This window comes from Megalobrama amblycephala, linkage group LG14 (assembly GCF_018812025.1).
Source record: "Megalobrama amblycephala isolate DHTTF-2021 linkage group LG14, ASM1881202v1, whole genome shotgun sequence".
Taxonomy (NCBI): Eukaryota; Metazoa; Chordata; class Actinopteri; order Cypriniformes; family Xenocyprididae; genus Megalobrama; species Megalobrama amblycephala.
Window position 1 is genome coordinate 6244846 of NC_063057.1, and position 18252 is coordinate 6263097.

General features: G+C 35.1%; 2 protein-coding genes across 3 annotated transcripts; one reads left to right on the forward strand and one right to left on the reverse strand.

The window, feature by feature from the left end:
* Positions 1–2441: 2441 nt before the first annotated feature.
* zgc:194209 (uncharacterized protein LOC570908 homolog) lies at positions 2442–11891 on the forward strand. 2 transcript variants are annotated; one of them, XM_048155553.1, is made up of 9 exons: positions 2442–2834; positions 4818–4907; positions 5045–5166; positions 5245–5343; positions 7174–7326; positions 9183–9223; positions 9303–9463; positions 9537–9735; positions 9808–11891. In XM_048155553.1, exons 1-9 carry the CDS (start codon positions 2770–2772, stop codon positions 10012–10014), a joined length of 1137 nt encoding a protein of 378 aa, XP_048011510.1. In that variant the 5' UTR covers positions 2442–2769; the 3' UTR covers positions 10015–11891. The 2 variants fall into 2 exon arrangements, with proteins under 2 accessions (XP_048011510.1, XP_048011509.1); XM_048155552.1 differs by having other exon boundaries at positions 2447–2834; positions 9111–9223.
* gnsa (glucosamine (N-acetyl)-6-sulfatase a) lies at positions 11510–17599 on the reverse strand. Its single transcript, XM_048155551.1, has 14 exons — positions 17283–17599; positions 17087–17146; positions 16616–16822; positions 16384–16449; positions 15340–15438; positions 15082–15249; positions 14537–14619; positions 14331–14449; positions 14139–14242; positions 13953–14054; positions 13679–13789; positions 13485–13595; positions 13054–13214; positions 11510–12943 (listed from the first exon to the last, which is right to left on the reverse strand). The coding sequence occupies exons 1-14, from the start codon at positions 17460–17462 to the stop codon at positions 12868–12870; spliced, it is 1647 nt and encodes a 548-aa protein (XP_048011508.1). The 5' UTR covers positions 17463–17599; the 3' UTR covers positions 11510–12867.
* Between the last annotated feature and the right edge of the window lie 653 nt (positions 17600–18252).

The window sequence follows — 18252 nt, forward strand, 5'->3', positions numbered from 1 at the left end:
ACTGTCTATTTTGACTTATTTTTTTTGTACTATTCTGGACCTTAAATGTGGTAATTATGTTGCTTTCTATGGGGGATAAAAAAAACCCCTTGTATTTCATCAAAAATATCGAAGATGAACAAAGGTTTTACGGGTTTGGAACGACATGAGGGTGAGTAATTAATGACAGAAATTTTATTTTTGGGTGAACTAACCCTTTTAATAGACTGCTACTTTGTCACGGCAGCACACAAGGTCAAAGCTAATTACGATGATTTTAAATGATACTTGTGTATCAGTAGTAAGCGGTTTAATATATATATATATATATATACACATTTATATTTGAATTTCTGTATGCTAGTGCTGCATGACGGTTTTCTGATGGGTACTGCAACATTAAGTCTATTGTGACATATGCATAGCGAGGTAGCGACACCTTGTGGTCAACTGCTGTAACTACATCTCTGCAGTCTTATGTCTCACCTATGTCGGTTAATTCAATTGTCTTAGACACAGATTGTGTGCTTTTATTTTTCTTTATTATTATTATTATTATTATTATTATTGGTTTTATAACCTCTAACCAAAGATATAGTTAAAATGCATAGTTTAATTTAAGTTTAAAACAAATTGCCTGGTGCAATCAGTTTGTACACCTCAATAAACTGAGGTTAAATTACAGTATCTATCTTGTCAAATGGTTTTACCATGGCAACTTTAATTGTAAACACTGGGGTAAATATAAATTAGAGTGATTTGTGTAATTGTTGTGTCAGTATAACATCACAACAGTCTCAATATATGCAATCGAAGAGGATTTGTCAGGGGAATAAGACCAGTAATTTTATAAATGCTTTTTGGGCACTTTATGTTTTAATTCAGGGAATTATTTTGATTTATTAGTCTTCGTCAGATGCCTATTGGCTTCCACTGTTTTTAAGCAGCATTGCATCCAGTGGAAGCTCAGTTTTGATTTTTTTTTTTTTTTTTTTTTTTTTTTTATAATTAAAGCTGTTTCAGTACTTGATTTTTTTTTATTTTTTTTTTTATTTTTTTTCATAAACAAGCTTTTGTTGACTGTGAATGAATGTTAAACTGTATTCATGTGTAGTAAAGAGGTGTGGATACGAGTGAACTGCTTCAATATTTTTAAGTATACGAGCATGTGTTATATTAATTCATGCATATTTTATGGCTGTTTTAGGACATCACAGGCCAGTGCTGTTGATCTTTCTGCTCAACAGCATAGTTAGACATAGTTTGCTCACGAAACCCATACTTTGTATTTGCCAAAAATTCTCATTTTGTTCCACAGTTTTTTGGGTTTTTTTTTTTTGTGATGTTTATGAATAATGTAAGCTTCATAAATCGAAGTTGAAGTGAGGACTCTGTTGGCAGAAGTGGCATGATTATTGTCCTTGTTTAGAAGAGCTTCACTAAACATTATTGCATTATTAGAATCCAAATGAATCCAGATGTCATGCATTTTTGACGATGATGGAGGTTCTTTGAGGGTTTGTATTGTTACCAATTGTGGCCTTTCTTCTTAAAGACATGGTTTCTTTAAATAAAGATGAAATGTTTCTCAATTGGCATCTGTTTGTGTGTGAGAAGAAACTGACTCCTCTTGGATCATGCAGGAAAAGTATGGCAAGCCGTTTTGACTTTTATTCATTATCAGGAATTACATTTCCACTAGTAAAAACTAGAATTTTTGATATCTGTAATTGTATTTTCACTAGTGAAATGTGACCATAGGCTGCCATTCAAATTCAATTGTTGATATCAAGAATTGATTTCTTACTAGTTGAAATTCCAATTTCACATATCAGAAATACAGTTCTTACTAGTAAAAATCATAATTTTTGATATCAATAATTCAGTTGTCACTAGTTGAAATGTCAGTTTTGATATCAAAAATGTAATTGCTACTAGTAACAATGTTAATTTTTTATATCAATAATTTGATTTTCATTAGTGACAATGTTAGTTTCTGATATGAATGTGATTGTTACTAGTAAGAAAGCCATTTTAGATATCTGAAATTATATTGATATCAGAAATACATGTTCAGATATCAAAAATGAACATTTTTACTAGTAACTTCAATTGTTGATATGAAGAACTAGTGACAATTGAATTATTGATATCAAAAATTCACATTTTACTAGTAGCAATGTAATTATTGATATCAAAAATTACGATTTTTACTAGTAAGAATTGTATTTCTGATATGTGAAATTGGAATTTCAACTAGTAAGATATCAACAATTGAATTTGAATGGCAGCCTATGGTGACATTTCACTAGTGAAAATGCAATTACAGATATCAAGAATTCTAGTTTTTACTAGTGGAAATTCAAATGTTGATATCAAGAATTAACATTGTTACTAGTGGAAATGTAATTCCTGATATCAACAATTGAATTGTTGATATCAAGAATTCATATCCTGAGATGTGAATAAAAGTCAAAACGGCTTGCCATAGAAAAGTCCACCTAAGACTTGATCTCACTTTTGGCATAAGCTCAGAATGCTGGTATTTCTAATAACATGCAACTTATTTGTCATTAAAGACGTTTTTATTCAAAGTGCACTGAAGTAGCTTACACTGAATAGAGGGACACTGTACACAGGGTTACACCAGTAGTTTATTAGCCCATTTACTAGCTTTCAACATCACTAAACAACACACTAAATCACCCAAGACGTTCACACGTGAGTGATGTGCCCTCTGCTTGAACCCTTCTTAATGTCCTCATCGGTGACTCACCGAACACTTCTTTCATGGCGTCCTGGAACACACGCTCAACTTTTGACAACTATCACAACAGGCTCCACGACACAACCATGTAAGTTTGCACAACTTATAAAGCCGGAATATCATATTAATCACTAATGAACGTTCAAACGTTCACTTTAAACGTCGTCTTTTTCATTGTTGTTCACTTCTGGATGCACTACAGTCACAATCTTTACTTCAACACGAGTGAAAGCGCGGAGCTGAAGTGAATAACGCGGATTATTTGCGTTATTTAGTAAGAAAATCGCCTTTCTTTTGTGCTTTCGCATCGTTTGTGTTGATGAAACATTATTTTACAACCTCTAATTATGAGATGGTCCTATTACTCAACAATGAAAGATAACGCGCGAATCTGTGCTGCCTCAAAATCTTTTAAATATTTATTTACTTTGCATATTATGTTCACAAAACATGTCGTGCATGACACATATATATTTTGATGGGTTATAACCTCCTGAAGTCCAGCATTAGTTATTTTATTATTATAATAATATTATATTATATAATTAAATATTATATATGTTAGGCTATATCAATGTAATATTTAACTAGATGAAAAAAGTTTGTCAAGACAAACTTTAAGTTGGCTTCAAAAAGCCGGTCCAGAAAGTTTGAAGCAATTTTAAAAGTTTTCAGTTTGAAAGTTTTAGTTTAGTAGTTCGGATAGATAGATAGAGGTCAGGGTAATCAAGGTGGTTGCTAAGGTACTTGGGGTGGTTACTAAGGTGTTGCTATGAGGTTGCTAGGGTGTTGCTATGCAGTTGCTAAGGTATTCTGGGTGGTTGCTAGGGTGTTGCTATGCGGTTACTAGGGTACTCGGGGTGGTTGCTAAGGTGTTGCTATACAGTTGCTAGGGTACTTGGGGTGGTTACTAAGGTGTTGCTATGCGGTTGCTAAGGTATTCGGGGTGGTTGCTAGGGTGTTGCTATACAGTTGCTAGGGTACTTGGGGTGGTTACTAAGGTGTTGCTATGCGGTTGCTAAGGTATTCGGGGTGGTTGCTAGGGTGTTGCTATACAGTTTCTAGGGTACTCGGGTGGTTGCTAAGGTGTTGCTATGATGTTGCTAGGGTACTCGTGGTGGTTGCTAAGGTGTTCCTATGAGGTTGCTAGGGTACTCAGGGTGGTTGCTAGAGTGTTGCTATGCAGTTGCTAAGGTATTCTGGGTGGTTGCTAGGGTGTTGCTATGCGATTTCTATGGTATTCTGGGTGGTTGCTAGGGTGTTGCTATGCAGTTGCTAGGGTACTCGGACTGGTTTCTAGGATGTTGCCAGGGTGATTTGTGTGGTTGCTAGGTGGTTGCTAGGTTGTTCTGGGTGGTTACTAGGTTGTTCTGAGTGGTTGCTATGAGATAGATAGATAGATAGATAGATAGATAGATAGATAGATAGATAGATAGATAGATAGAGTTTATGAGTTTGAATGAGTTTCAAAGGATTAGTTTGAAAGTCTTGGCTCATTTGAACATTCTGTCAATGAAAGTTAATGGGATTCCGAGCTTTAATAGTCAATTTTAGGAAAACCGTAAGTTGGAGCAGTTAGAAAAGATATAGCTCACTAAGTCAGAACAGTCTGAAGGTCTGACCCAAGTTTGGAGTATGTAGAATTAAAGCTCTAGGAGGAGTTAGAGTCAGAAATTTTAGTCTCAGAAGAAAATAGCATAACAATATGTTGGCTTTTTCAAGCCAACTTAATTAATACAAATATTACATTAAATTTGATTAATATTATTTTGATTAATACTGTTTTTATTATGTTATTTTATAAATTATGTAATTAAATTTTCTTATATACTTTTTAAAAAATTGTTTAACATTATAATATATAATATAATATAATATAATATAATATAATATAATTAATATAATATAATATAATATAATATAATATAATATAATATAATATAATATAATATAGACCACAACCCCAAACATTTGGTATTACAGAAAAGCCCAGAATGTTCATTTTAATTTACATAATGACATACAAGTGTGAGATGTCTTTCTTTCTTTCTTTCTTTCTTTCTTTCTTTAGGCTAGGGCAGAGTTCTATAAGAGTTGTATTGTTGGCAGTTGCGGTTGGTTTGTATCTCATTCCCTCCCCGATTGATCCAGAGCCGTACATGTGAGTCTCACTTGCTTTTGTTTTTGTTTTGTTTTTAAATCTCTTTACTTTGCAGTGAATTCCACATAAATTGAACTCCAAAGAGATTTTTCAGTCTTGTAGTGATGTATGTTTTCCCGCTGATTAATGTCTTCCAGATTTGAGGGACCCCCGCCTGCTCTGGAGGGCCCTCTGGCAGTGAACACACGGCTACAGAGAGGTCGACGGCTGTTTTCTGGTCAGCTCAAAGGCCCGGAGTCTTTCACAGCAGACCAGAACGGTGAGTCTGTCTTGTGCTTTTATCTGTTTGTTATTGAGAAATACAGTCAGGTTTGATCTCTTCATTGTATCTCTCAAGGAAACATTTACACAGGCACTGTTGATGGGAAGCTGTGGAGAATCAACAAGGAATCCCTCACTTTCATCACTCAGATGGGCCGGAACATCCCCGAATGTGGTAAATCCAACATTGCACCAGCAGAAGACGAGAAAATGCTCGTCCCTGAATCCATGCTGGATAGATTACTTGCAAATTGTAGTCGGTTACTCATTCTAAATTACGTTACAAAACTTGTAGTTAGTAAAGTAATCCATTAAATTACACATTTAAGGTAATGTAATCTGACTACTTTTAGATTACTTTTAGATTACTTTTGACCTAACTCATTTATCACATTCATTTGAATAGGATAATTTTGTACCATATTGACATAAAAATATGAAGAGAAAAAATTATTTTCCATTTTTTATTATCAACAACACCAAATGCATTAAATATTACATTACACCAGAGTTTTGCGCCAGAGGTTTGTTAATTTAGTGAAAAGCTATTGAGCAATTAAATCATAAAAAATTTAAATTAAAATAAATAATTTTAAAATAAAAACAATCAAAATAAAACTCTTACTTAAAACGATTTTAAAAATATTTACCTTATGTTTAACTTGTTAACCTAAAATCTATTTGGTCAAAGAGGTTCAGATTGTACATTTTGTACAGATTTGTACATTTTAATGCGTTTGAAAAACAAAAGCATTGCAAAGACAGTAATACACAGTTAAATGACTCACTGAGTAATAATTCAAATAATAATTAATGTGTTCATCAGGAGTTAATTAGATATGCAATGTTGAGAAAAGACTTCTTAAAGGTGAAATAGGCTTTTTTAGAAAGGAAAATTTAAAAAGTAATGCTGTCAAACGATTAATCGCAATTATTCACATCCAAAATAAAAGTTTAGGTAATATATATATACTGTGTATATTTATGTATATAAAAATACACACACATACATGTATGTATATATATATATATATATATATATATATATATATATATATATATACACATACATGTATGTATATATATATATATATATATATATATATATATATATATATATATATAGATAGATAGATAGATAGATAGATAGATAGATAATTTATATTATGTATAAATATTTTATATACATATATAATATATTATTGTTAAATATATACATGCATGTGTCGATTTGTGTGTATTTATATATACATAATACATTTTCGCAGTACACACACATTATGTAAGCAAACTTTTATTTTGGATGCGATTAATCATGATTAATCATTTGACAGCAGTATTAAAAAGATTTTTTTTTTAAAAAGAAGTAGAAGGGAGAATTATGAAAAATTTACTGCCAATGTGAGAATAACATTTAATCATGTGATCAATAAAAAAGTAACTGTAGTCTGATTACAAGTATTTTAAAACGTAATATAATGTAATTACAAGTACTTAATTTTTGGATTCTGATAACGTAACCCAGATTACGTGTAATCATTTACTACCCAGCACTGAATGCAGTTCACGTGCCCTCTGCGGCTGGATGAATATGTATCGCCTGTCATGGGGGTGTTCACTGGCTCGACACGTGTGGAAAAACCCAACAGCCCCAGTGTCCTGCTGCCATCACACATTAGACATGCTGAAGTGATTCACAAAGACTCAAGTGTTGTTGTATCAAAGGCTTGGCTGTTCAAAAGAGTCTTGAATGCAGATGTCTTCATTAGAGCAGAACCATGTTCCTTATCATTCCTTATGGTGTGGCTTATGAACATTGATGCCTCACTTTTATTTTACTATATTTAGCCAGCCAGAGCTTTAAAAACAATCATGTGGGCAAAGGTATTCTCCAGTGAGTCACTAAGCAGGATGCAAAATGTGCCTGTCAGTTAGTAGATACCATTGTTTTCCTGGTCCAGTTATCATGCTATATTTGCATATTGCCATTTTGTCCTTTGTATAGGCACAAGTACGGACTATGAACCGGTATGTGGTCGTCCACATGGTCTGCGATTGGACCGTGACGGGCAGCTTATCGTGGCCGACTCTTACCAGGGTCTTTTCAAGATTGACCCTTGGACTGGAGAGAAGACATTGCTACATTCCAGCAAAGAGGGTCTGTAAACATTAAAAAGTGTCTCAAAAAAGGAGCTTTGCACAAGTGTCATAATCAGCTGGCCATTTTTATCTCAATTTACTGTATATCTTCTTCTATACTTAATACTTGTTTTTTTGTTTTGTGTTGTGAACTCCTAAAGGCCAGCAAAAAAGTTTTGATATATATAGATAAAGCAAGTATTAAAGGGTTAGTTCACCCAAAAATGAAATTTCTGTCATTTATTACTTACCCTCATGCCGTTCCACACCTGTAAGACCTTCGTTAATCTTCGCTAATCAGAACACAAATTAAGATATTTTAGTTGAAATCCGATAGCTTTGTGAGGCCTCCATAGGAAACAATGGACACTTCCTCTCTCAAGATCCATAAAGGTACTAAAAACATATTTAAATCAGTTCATGTGAGTACAGTGGTTCAATATTAATATTATAAAGAGACAAGAATATTTTCGGAACGCCAAAAAAACAAAATAACGACTTATTTAATGATGGCAGATTTCAAAACACTGCTTCAGGAAGCATCGGAGCACAGTGAATCAGTGTATCGAATCAGCTGTTCGGAGCGCCAAAGTCACGTGATTTCAGCCGTTGGCAGTTTGACACGTGATCTGAATCATGATTCGACACACTGATTCATTTGTGCTCCGATGCTTCATGAAGCAGTGTTTTGAAATCGGCCATCATTAAATAAGTCGTTATTTTGTTTTTTTGGCGCTCCAAAAATATTCTCGTCGCTTTATAATATTAATATTGAACCACTGTACTCGCATGAACCGATTTAAATATGTTTTTAGCACATTAATGGATCTTGAGAGAGGAAATGTCCATTGCTCCCTATGGAGGCCTCACGGAGCCATCGGATTTCAACTAAAATATCTTAATTTGTGTTCTGAAGATTAACGAAGGTCTTACGGGTGTGGAACGGCATGAGGGTAAGTAATAAATTACAGAAATTTAATTTTTGGGTGAACTAACCCTTTAAGTATAGAAGAAGTAGAAGAAATCTAAATATACAGTATAGAAGAAAATATACAGTAAATTGAGATAAAAAAACTAACGAAAAAAATAAATGAATGAATGAATAAATAAATAAATAAATAAATATAATAGATAATAGAAGAGATATTTGTGTTTAATTAAAAGTTCAAGTATCAAGTATCAAAATATGAGGAAAGTATTTTAGATATTTTTTAAATATTTAAATATAAGGGAAGAATAAAACACTAAAATTAGTATTTATCTGACAAAATAAATATAAAGTATTTATCGGACAAAATTTTGGGGCAAAAAAAGCAAACTACAGCTACAGGTTTTATTTTACTATGCCAAAAAAAAAAGCTCACAGGAAAAAGCATACAATGACTGCAACATAATCAGTTATTAATATTTCATGGGTTGTTGCTTGTTTTTGCATGTGTTTATGATTTCTTTGTATGACAGCCTGGCCAAAAATTACGTCTGCACAATTTCAATGGCATGTTTCATTGTGTTATCACAAATAAAACAATTTGACTCCAAGCACAACTATGCAATATGTTCACAAAATCTTTAACACATTTTTAATAATGTTTGGATAAAGGGTGACGATGTCAGTTTTCCTAGGCCGGACATCACTACTGTAATTGCACATATGGTTTTCTTTATCTCGGTGTACTTCATATTTGCTGCTTTGTGTGAAGCTGGATACTGTACAAAATATATTTAATTTTTTGATTCCCGTTACCTTCCTGCAATTTGAAAGAGCATCATATTTAAATAACTCTCTCACATTTATCTCATAAGGAGCTGATGGGATTCCCTTTGGCTTTCTAAATGGTCTGGAGATTTCTAAAAACGGAACCATGTTTTTCACAGACTCCAGCAGTAAATGGGGAAGACGTCATGTCCGTTATGAGGTAAGTGAGTGACATAACAGGGCATGAAAATGTACAACACAGTAACTGTACCTGCACTGAAGGCTGGTTCTATCTGCAGGTGCTGGAGACGAACCATCTGGGTCGCCTTCTCTCGTATGACCCCGTGACTGGTCACGTTCGGACATTGTTGGATTCTCTCTACATGCCTAATGGCTTTGCATTCTCTTCTGATGAGGACTTCCTGCTTCTGGCTGAGACCAGTATTGGACGTATTATTAAGTAAGAGCTATTAATTTTTTTATATATCCACAGGTTAAAGTATTGTGAGGAAATCTTCCTAACTGTTTCTCAGGTTCTGGTTGAAAGGACCTAAAGCGGGCACTAGGGAAATCGTCCTGAACAACATGATTGGTTATCCTGATAACATCCGCCTCAGTGACCGTGGCACATTTTTGGTTGGCATATCCACAGTTAGATTCCGAGGCCGACTTTTCCCACCTTTCTTGGATCTGATTGGTCCGTACCCCACTCTTAAACGCTTCATAGTAAAGGTAGGTAAATCTTAAATAGCATGTGGAGTTTAGGTCAGTTCAGAAGTGACTAACGTGAACTCTCTCTGGCAGCTCATTCCTCTCAGCTGGTACAACGCTCTGTTGCCCAAGTACGGGCTGATTCTGGAGCTGGGGCCTGATGGAGAGGTGATTGACAGCTTACACGACCCCACGGGCAGCCTGACGTGGGCCGTGAGTGATGTCTTCCAGCAGGGGGCGCACTACTATCTGGGCAGCACTGACTTGCCGTTTCTTCCTGTGCTGGAGGAGTGGAGCTGACCGTCTGGCTCTTTTACAAGTGGACTTACACATGGGAAAAGTAGGACTTTCGAAAAACGTTCGTAGATAATGCAATTTTTCGTAGATATGGTAATTTGAATTTTAACAATGCACTGCAGTCTTGTGGAAAAAATACATGTCTTCGTAACTGTGAATTCTGTGATTTAAAAAGGACCTATTAAGCTTTTTTACAACTTTCTTTAGTGTGTAATGTTGCTATTTGAGCATGAAAAAGGTCTGCAAAGTTACAAAGACCCTCCAGCAGGAGTTATTTTCTATATCAGTGTCACTGTTTCTGAACTCCCTCAAACGCCTCCATTGTAGTCTTGAGTTTTCTTCTGGGAACGAACACGTCACAATATTCCTCATTTAAATAATTCCCACCCAAGGTATACGCAAAATAAAGGGGCGGGGCCTGGTTGAGTTAGTTAGTAATGTGTTGAAACTGGTGGTTATGGTAAGGGGTGAGGCATTTCCATGGGCATTTCCCGCTTGAAACGGTTGACCAATCACAAAACACTGCTCCAGCCAACCAATCAGGCAAATCAATTTTTGGAAGGAGGGGCTTCATAGAGAAAGAAACTAAACAGGGGTGCGTTTCCCAAAGCGAACTATGGTCTCAAGTTCCGTCGTTACCAATAGAGTTCAATGGGACTTACAACCATAGTTGGTTAACGATCCTTTCAGGAAACGTACCCTAGAGCATTACTGATCAGTGTTGCCAAGTCTGCTGTTTTCCCCATGGAACTGAGCTACTTTAACACTTTAGCCAAGGGTTGTTTTTAATGTCCATGGGTTGAAGCATCCTCAAATAATATAATAATTAAATCCTGGAATGTGAATTTTACCAGGGGAACCCTGCTAAAAACGTGGATTTTACCCCCCGGAACACAATTTTTACTTCCACCTACCTTGAGTAGCAATTGGGCGGGTTTTGTTGTGAAAACTTATCAACCCTGAAAAAGAGGTGCTGCAACAATATGTGAAAAAAGTTTTTTTTTTGAACATTCAAGCATGAAAACCAATTCTAGTAGACCACAAAAACAAAATCAACACTGTAAAATAACATAATATGCCCTCTTTAAGTATAGTTAAGCCATTATAGTTTGTCTAACAGACCTTTTAACTGTATTAATCAAGGGGAAGCATCACATTCTGTTTTGTTTTTTTGCACTGGCCATAGAAATGGAAGCATAGCTGCTCCCATTTAAAAGTTATGTTTGTTTTTTTGTGCTAAAGCAATGCAAAACATGGAAATAACATGAAATATCTGAGGGCAGTGAACTTTAAAGCAACAACCCAAATATAAAATTTAAAAATGTGTCATGTATGTATCACACTAATATACATATATTGATTTTTTTTTTTAATAAAATAGCATTGCAGTTAGATTATTTAATAATCATCTAATTGTGAGCCACATCAGTTGTCCTGTTTATTCTTCTCAAATATTTTAAAACGATGCACGCAGAAAAAAAAACAACAGCAACAAAAATAATTTCAGAATGCTTTTATCAATCAAACACACAAGACAAAAGTCCACACCAACCATAGCAATGCTACTAACAAATATAATGAAAGAATTATGTGCAAAACATGTCAGACATGTTGATCACAGACTGGAAAGTGCTTCACTGAACGGATATATTGAAGTATTGTGAGAAAGACCTTTTCAAACGCACATATTTTGCCTGTCCACCGCTTCTCAGATCATTTTGGGTGATTTGAGATATTGCCAATTCCAGCAGAAGATTGTTGAAGGATAAGTAGTAGTCTGAAAGTAAAACAGTCCCTTAATGCTTCAAGTTTGAGTTGCTGTGAAGCAACCCAACCACAGGATTTCCCTCATAGAACAAAAAAAAAAAAAGGTTTTCTTGTACTAAACTGAGGCTAAACGATGTCAGATGATATGGTCCACACCTCTGGCTCATTCTCAACTGACATCCATCGAAAAACAAAACGCAAGAAACAATAAGAAAAACAACAGTTAAAAGACAATAATGAAATGCTAAATACAATATTTGCACTTGGTTAATAAGTAATTTCTTTGTGGTATTACTCAAGTGAAATGTCTGTCCAAACACAGATTGTTTGCTGCCATATGCAATTGACATGAACTGAAAAGGTGATAGAATATTTTAACAGTGAAATTGTGCATAAAAAAATATATTCATTAAATATGGTATTTTGGGCCTGAAAGTGTTCATCATAAAAGACTGACAAGTGTGCAGTTGTATATATTTCTATTGTGGTTGTTCTCAATTTATTTCTTTTTAACATTTGCCATTTTTAAACGAGAATAATAAATCTTTTGACCCTTGCGTAGATCAGAAATCAAGGCCAAGAACATTCAAATGTTAGTTGTTTTTTTTGACCAATTATGTGAAGTGAAATGTTTCAGACACATCTGGCAAACAAACAAATAATCTAACAATTTTCTCAAAATTCGAGCTAAAGTTCAAAACTGTGCGTGTGTTTAAAGCAAAAGTAAAACAAAAAAATCTTCAAAACATGAAAAAAAAATTAAAATAAAGACCATATTTGAAATATTCGGAGTCATTGTTAAAGTCAAAGCAGCAAAAATAAAGATTAATTCAGAACAAACAGGAATATGATGTGAATGTTCTCACAGATGTGTGTCAGGATCTGATGTGAATGATGTCAGAGGGCCATCCTGTCTGAAAGTGTCTAGTGTGTTTTGTACCCTGGCGCACCCTGATGACCTCATCTGAGGAGGAGAAACTGGGCGTCTTTGGGAGAACGTCAGGATATAAAGGCAACAACAGGGCATGTTTTTCAGTGCCCTTTATTCTTTCCCTCCATTGGTCTTCTTCCGTTAATCCGCTCCACTCTCTACTTCAGCGTCTGTCGCAGTTTGTTCCTGTGAGGGACGAGGCTGCTGAACATCAACCGAGGATCAAACCTAAACCTGGTGGAACAGTGACAGGCGAAACGCAAGTTTAAAAACAATTTGAATTATTATATTTGACAACTATTCCTAGTGAATGCTGAATATTAAAATGGTCAGGAAGCACAGACTTTGAGTCGTAGACGCCTGGTGTTCTGCAGGACTGTCCCGAGCAGGACTGCAGCATCATTAGACGGTGGTTCATCTTCTCCAGGACTTCCTGATCGATGCTTTTGGCGATGTTACTCAACTGAAAGGGGTCTGCTGTCAGGTTATAGACCTCCACAAACACCTGCAAGAAAAGGCAGTAAGCTATTATTATTATTACAGTATATATATATATATATATATATATATATATATATATATATATTTTATACACTGTACGTGCTGTCAAATCAATTAATCGCATCTAACATAAGTTACAAACATAATATACTGTGATTGTGTGTGTGTATATATATATATATATATATATATATATATATATATATATATATATATATATATATATATATATATATATATATATATATAAAAACCAATAGATTTTTATTTTTACCTCATTATCATCAAATTCACAGTACTGTAAGTTGGCGGCCTGCGATACTGTACGAACACAGGCGTATGTGTTGTTGTATGAGTCTTCACAAACACAGTCGGGGAAACACTCCTGCAGAGAAAACAGCTGTGTTATAGCACTCATTTTTTGCGATTACTGTAATGACTGTCTATTTGTAGCACGCAGACCCTCACCGAGACCCCCGGGCCCAGCAGAGGGCAGGCTGGGTCTGAGATGTTGCTTCCTTCTCCCTCATATTCCACCAGTACATCAGATCTCCATGTGCTGCTGTTCCCTTTACCGATCTGAAACAAATCAAATCAAATCAAATGCGACCTTATGTAGAATTGAAATGTATTACACTCTATGTGTAGCAAGAAAGAAAAAAACTTGTGCATAATGCCTAAATAACCAAAAAAATGCATTTATTTATTTAGTTTAAAGTTTATGAGTTCAAACATGATTTACCATGATAGGAAGAAATGACATCCCATCCATCTTAGTTTCATTGACGTTATATCCTGCTATGTCCAAAACTGTTGGACCCAAATCCACATTTGCGACAAGTAACTGTTAAAACAGATCAATTATTAAAGACAAACAATAGATTAAAAAAAAGCAAATAAATATAACATAAAAGCTTATTTATATTACCGAGCTTGTCTGGTTGGGTTTGATGTCAGGCCCTCGCACCAGCAGAGGAACTCTGATATCAAATTCATAGAGCTGCCTCTTATCCATCGGAAGAGAAAACTGGCCTGAGAGGAAGAAACAGACACATGACAAGATAAAAGATAGGTAGAGTTTAAGAAAAACTATTTCTCAACTATATATCTCATCACGTACCTGTGTGGTAACCATTGTCTGAGGTGAAAATGACGTATGTGTTGCTAAGCTCTCCTCTGACCTCTAACTTCTTCACCACTTTCTCCACCAGGTCGTCTACTGATAGTAAAGTGCGCCACCTAGAGGAACAATATCAACAGTACTGCATTACCTCATGTACAGTATTAAAATGATTTAAGTGATAAAAAAATAATTAATCTGAATACCTTTTTCTGTAGGCGTTATCCAAGAACTCCACTGAAGAGTTTGTCATGGGTGTCTTTGCTTGCCTGATGAGCCAGTGTTTGTCCTGAAAATTGGGTTTAAATGCTGTCAGATATGCTGAAAAACATCCAATCACAACATCTAAAGGGACTTTCGCACCGGAGGAACAGTCCTATAAGTATTCCTGGAAGTACCCACTTTTTGGCGTGTTCACACTGCAAGGATTTTAGTTGTAGGAACACCTTTTGGGGGGGACTAAATTAGCTCCTACTTCAGAGTAGGGTCTAACCCAGCACAACTGGAATTACCAGTGACATAAGTGTACACTGATTGGCCGAACACATGCCATACGAAACACCACCCCTCTTTAAAAGCCATGTAAACACACAGTTTATGTATACTTGCTATGTCACTTCAGAGTTCCTACTGGCGGTGCGAATGCAACCAGGAAAATGGGCCTAAGGGAAATTTAGTTCTCGGGGAACCGCCCTGGTGGTTCCTATAACTACCCGGTGCAAAAGAACCTTAAGACACATCAGGCCCGTACCTTCCCATGTATGTTAAAGTTAGGGTCTCTTGGTGCTTTGATGTTGGAAAAACTGCTCTCGTACTGAGGAGCGGCGGTCCAGGGTGAGTGCGGGGCCGGAGTGGACACCATCATGAAGAAAGGCCTGCGGTTAGACTTGTTTTCCAGGAAGTCGATGGAAATATTGGCCTGGATGGAATCAGCCATGTATAAGTAACTTAAATTCTGTTGCATAAGGTTTTCTGTAATCTCGTGAATGCAGGTGAGATCTGCTCTTACCAGAACATCCGTAAGGTAATCCTCACTGTAGTTCTGTCCGTGCCGCTGCGCCCTGCCGTTCACAGACAGCGTGTAGTTGTAGTACTTGGAGTTTCTCTCCTGTAGGAACACAAAGATTTCACTCCAAATAAATCTGGTCTAAGGATAAATGAATAATAAATTTAATTTAAAGAAATCAGTAATTAAAATAAATAAAATTCAACTAAAAGAAATAAAATAAATATAAATTAAACATCATATATATATATATATATATATATATATATATATATATATATATATATATATATATATATAATTTTTTTAAAATTTCATAAATTTTCATAATTTATGTATATATAATTAATGTGATGTTTTTATATATAATTAATGTGATGCTATATATATATATATATATATATATATATATATATATAAATTCAGCTAAAAGAAAAATTAATATAAAATAAATAAAAATAAATATTATGATTTTATATATATATATATATACATTTTCAACTAAACATAAAAATAATTAATTGAATATGCATATGCGTGTACATATATATATATATATATATATAATCTCCAAATTAAGAAATATATATAAGAAAAAAATATAAAACAAAAAATATACATCAAATTAAGTCTTTTTTAACTTGTCTTTTACTTAATTTTTTTTTATGTTTGGCTTTTATATTCCATGCAGTTTGACACAGAGACCTACAATCTGCTCTCAAAGACACATAAGCTTTGAATCATGGGAGCTGCTAATAAAAGAATAATACGTATGGCTCTAGAGAACATACATTTTGCCTTCTGGTTTAATTTCCTTGCCTAAATTTGCTTGAGTTCTTGTACCAGCTTCACAAACATGCTACTAACTGTTTTCCTAACCTTCTAGCTAAAATTAGACTTTTGCAGGGCTCATGGGAAAGGTTGACAGTCTTGTCAGTGTGCTAAATCATTAACGTCTTCTACTCGTGACCCTCGATGCTCTCTGTGTACATGTCACAACCCTGAAGCTCTGGTAAAAGAAATGATAGACTTCTGTTATTTTCTTACCAAGGCGAACCAGTGGTCCCAGCCCGGGGGAACATGCTCCACTCCTCCAGCTTTTTTACTGCCGTACTGAAGCAGAAAAACACACATGGATGATGTACTGTCAGCTGATTCAGATCTGCTCCGTCAGGGCTGGCAGTATAACATGATGTTAAAGACTATAAAAATGATTTTCTGCCCCAAAGGAAGGGGTTATCATTATGAAAGCACCCTCCAGCTCCCAGTATCTTTTTACCTCATTCAGATACTTCCCAGCAAAGAAGGTCTGATAGGTGCCGTGTTTCTGAAGAAAGGCAGGGAAGCTGTCGGGCTCTTGGGTCTTCTGCCATGCTGTGCTGCTGCAGTTGCCCTCTAGCGTGTTGTTGACCACATGATGGTTATGGGGATATTTGCCTGTCAGGATACTCGCCCTGCTGGGGCAGCAAAGGGGACTGGCAACAAACTGGGTGAGAGAAGAAATGACAAAAAAGGTTAGGAGATGCTGTGCAAAATGACTTAAAGATGCGATGGCAAACATGCATGCTGGTTTTTCCATAATGCACACTCTTCCTAACAAATTTATACTGTAAATATTATTATGCAGAACAATATTTAGGCTAAGACAATATATAAAAACATGCAAGACCCCATTGCACTTTTATGCAAAACATTGTTTTTAAAAATTTTTTTATAAGGACACAGTTGTTGTCTGACAATTTCTACTCACTGCGTTTGTAAAGGTTATTCCAGCATTACCAATCAGCTTTTTAGTCTTCACTAAAGGGATCTGTACAAAGAAAGATGACAAGATGATGATAATGTAGCTCATTTCCTTAGCAACAGTACAAAGTAAAATGCATGGAGGAAATCACGACCACAGACAATGGCAACAATAAAACTATTTTCTCAGAAAATATACTCACCATTCCTCCGATGGAGACATCCAAATCATCAGTAAGGATTAAAACAATGTTCGGTCTGAGATTCGTTTTAGCCGCGGCCAGATTGTTGCAATGCAAAGTGACGCAGATGAGAATAAAATGTAATATTACTAACGGAGATGAAACCATCTTTGATGCCGAATTAAAAACAAATAGAGCCATGGTCTAAATGAGGACCTTTTCTTGCGATAAAAGCATGAAATACTGTTACGGGAAACGCTCCTTTAGAGGAGCAGCTAGCTTTCCTAGTGTAGTAGCGTACGAAATTACAAATCATACTATGGCGACGTCTTGACTCATGAATATTAATTAGACGTTCTGACGTTGCTTTGTTGCCTTCTTGTGGCGTCTAGTCACGTAGCCTAATTAATATTCATTAGCCAAGCCTTCAGCATAGTAAGATTCAGTAATTCGACAGAAGACTAACGCCCACCTACCAACGTCTGCCTTACAGCCAATCAGACGCTTTGCGTCATTAATATTCATAAACGTACGCTTCGCCATAGTAGGATTAATAAAACTCAAGTCATGTGGAGATACGGAAGCCCCGGTCAGCTGATGTTTACGCTCTAAGGGATGATGTCATTCATAAAATGCTGTTTTATGGCTTATATGATCTCTTTTTATTAGTCTTTCCCGTTCAAATCTCTACCATGCCTACAAAAGTTGCATATTGTAATATTTTAACTAGTATGTAAGAATGACGCAGTTTCACGTTTCAATCTAGATTTTCACACACAAAAAAAGTGATGTTTAAAACAAATTAAAAATAATGATTAAACTGACGTGTATTAAGGTGCAACACACAATTGTGTTTTATTTTATATATATATATATATATATATATATATATATATATATATATATATATATATATACAATGCAATGCAAGTTTATTTATATAGCACATTTCATACACAATCGTTATTCAAAGTGCTTTACATAGAAAAGG

What these genes read in the sequence shown, in the direction of transcription:
- zgc:194209 (XM_048155552.1), top strand. Translation starts at nt 2,770, where the DNA reads ATGGCGTCCTGGAACACACGCTCAACTTTTGACAACTATCACAACAGG. An exon ending in ATTGATCCAGAGCCGTACAT is followed by an intron (nt 4,908 to 5,044) that starts GTGAGTCTCACT and finishes AATGTCTTCCAG; the next exon opens with ATTTGAGGGACCCCCGCCTG. An exon ending in GCTACATTCCAGCAAAGAGG is followed by an intron (nt 7,327 to 9,110) that starts GTCTGTAAACAT and finishes TTATCTCATAAG; the next exon opens with GAGCTGATGGGATTCCCTTT.
- gnsa (XM_048155551.1), bottom strand. Translation starts at nt 17,462, where the DNA reads ATGGCTCTATTTGTTTTTAATTCGGCATCAAAGATGGTTTCATCTCCG. An exon ending in GAATAACCTTTACAAACGCA is followed by an intron (nt 16,823 to 17,086) that starts GTGAGTAGAAAT and finishes TCTCTCACCCAG; the next exon opens with TTTGTTGCCAGTCCCCTTTG. An exon ending in CTGGGAAGTATCTGAATGAG is followed by an intron (nt 16,450 to 16,615) that starts GTAAAAAGATAC and finishes TTTCTGCTTCAG; the next exon opens with TACGGCAGTAAAAAAGCTGG.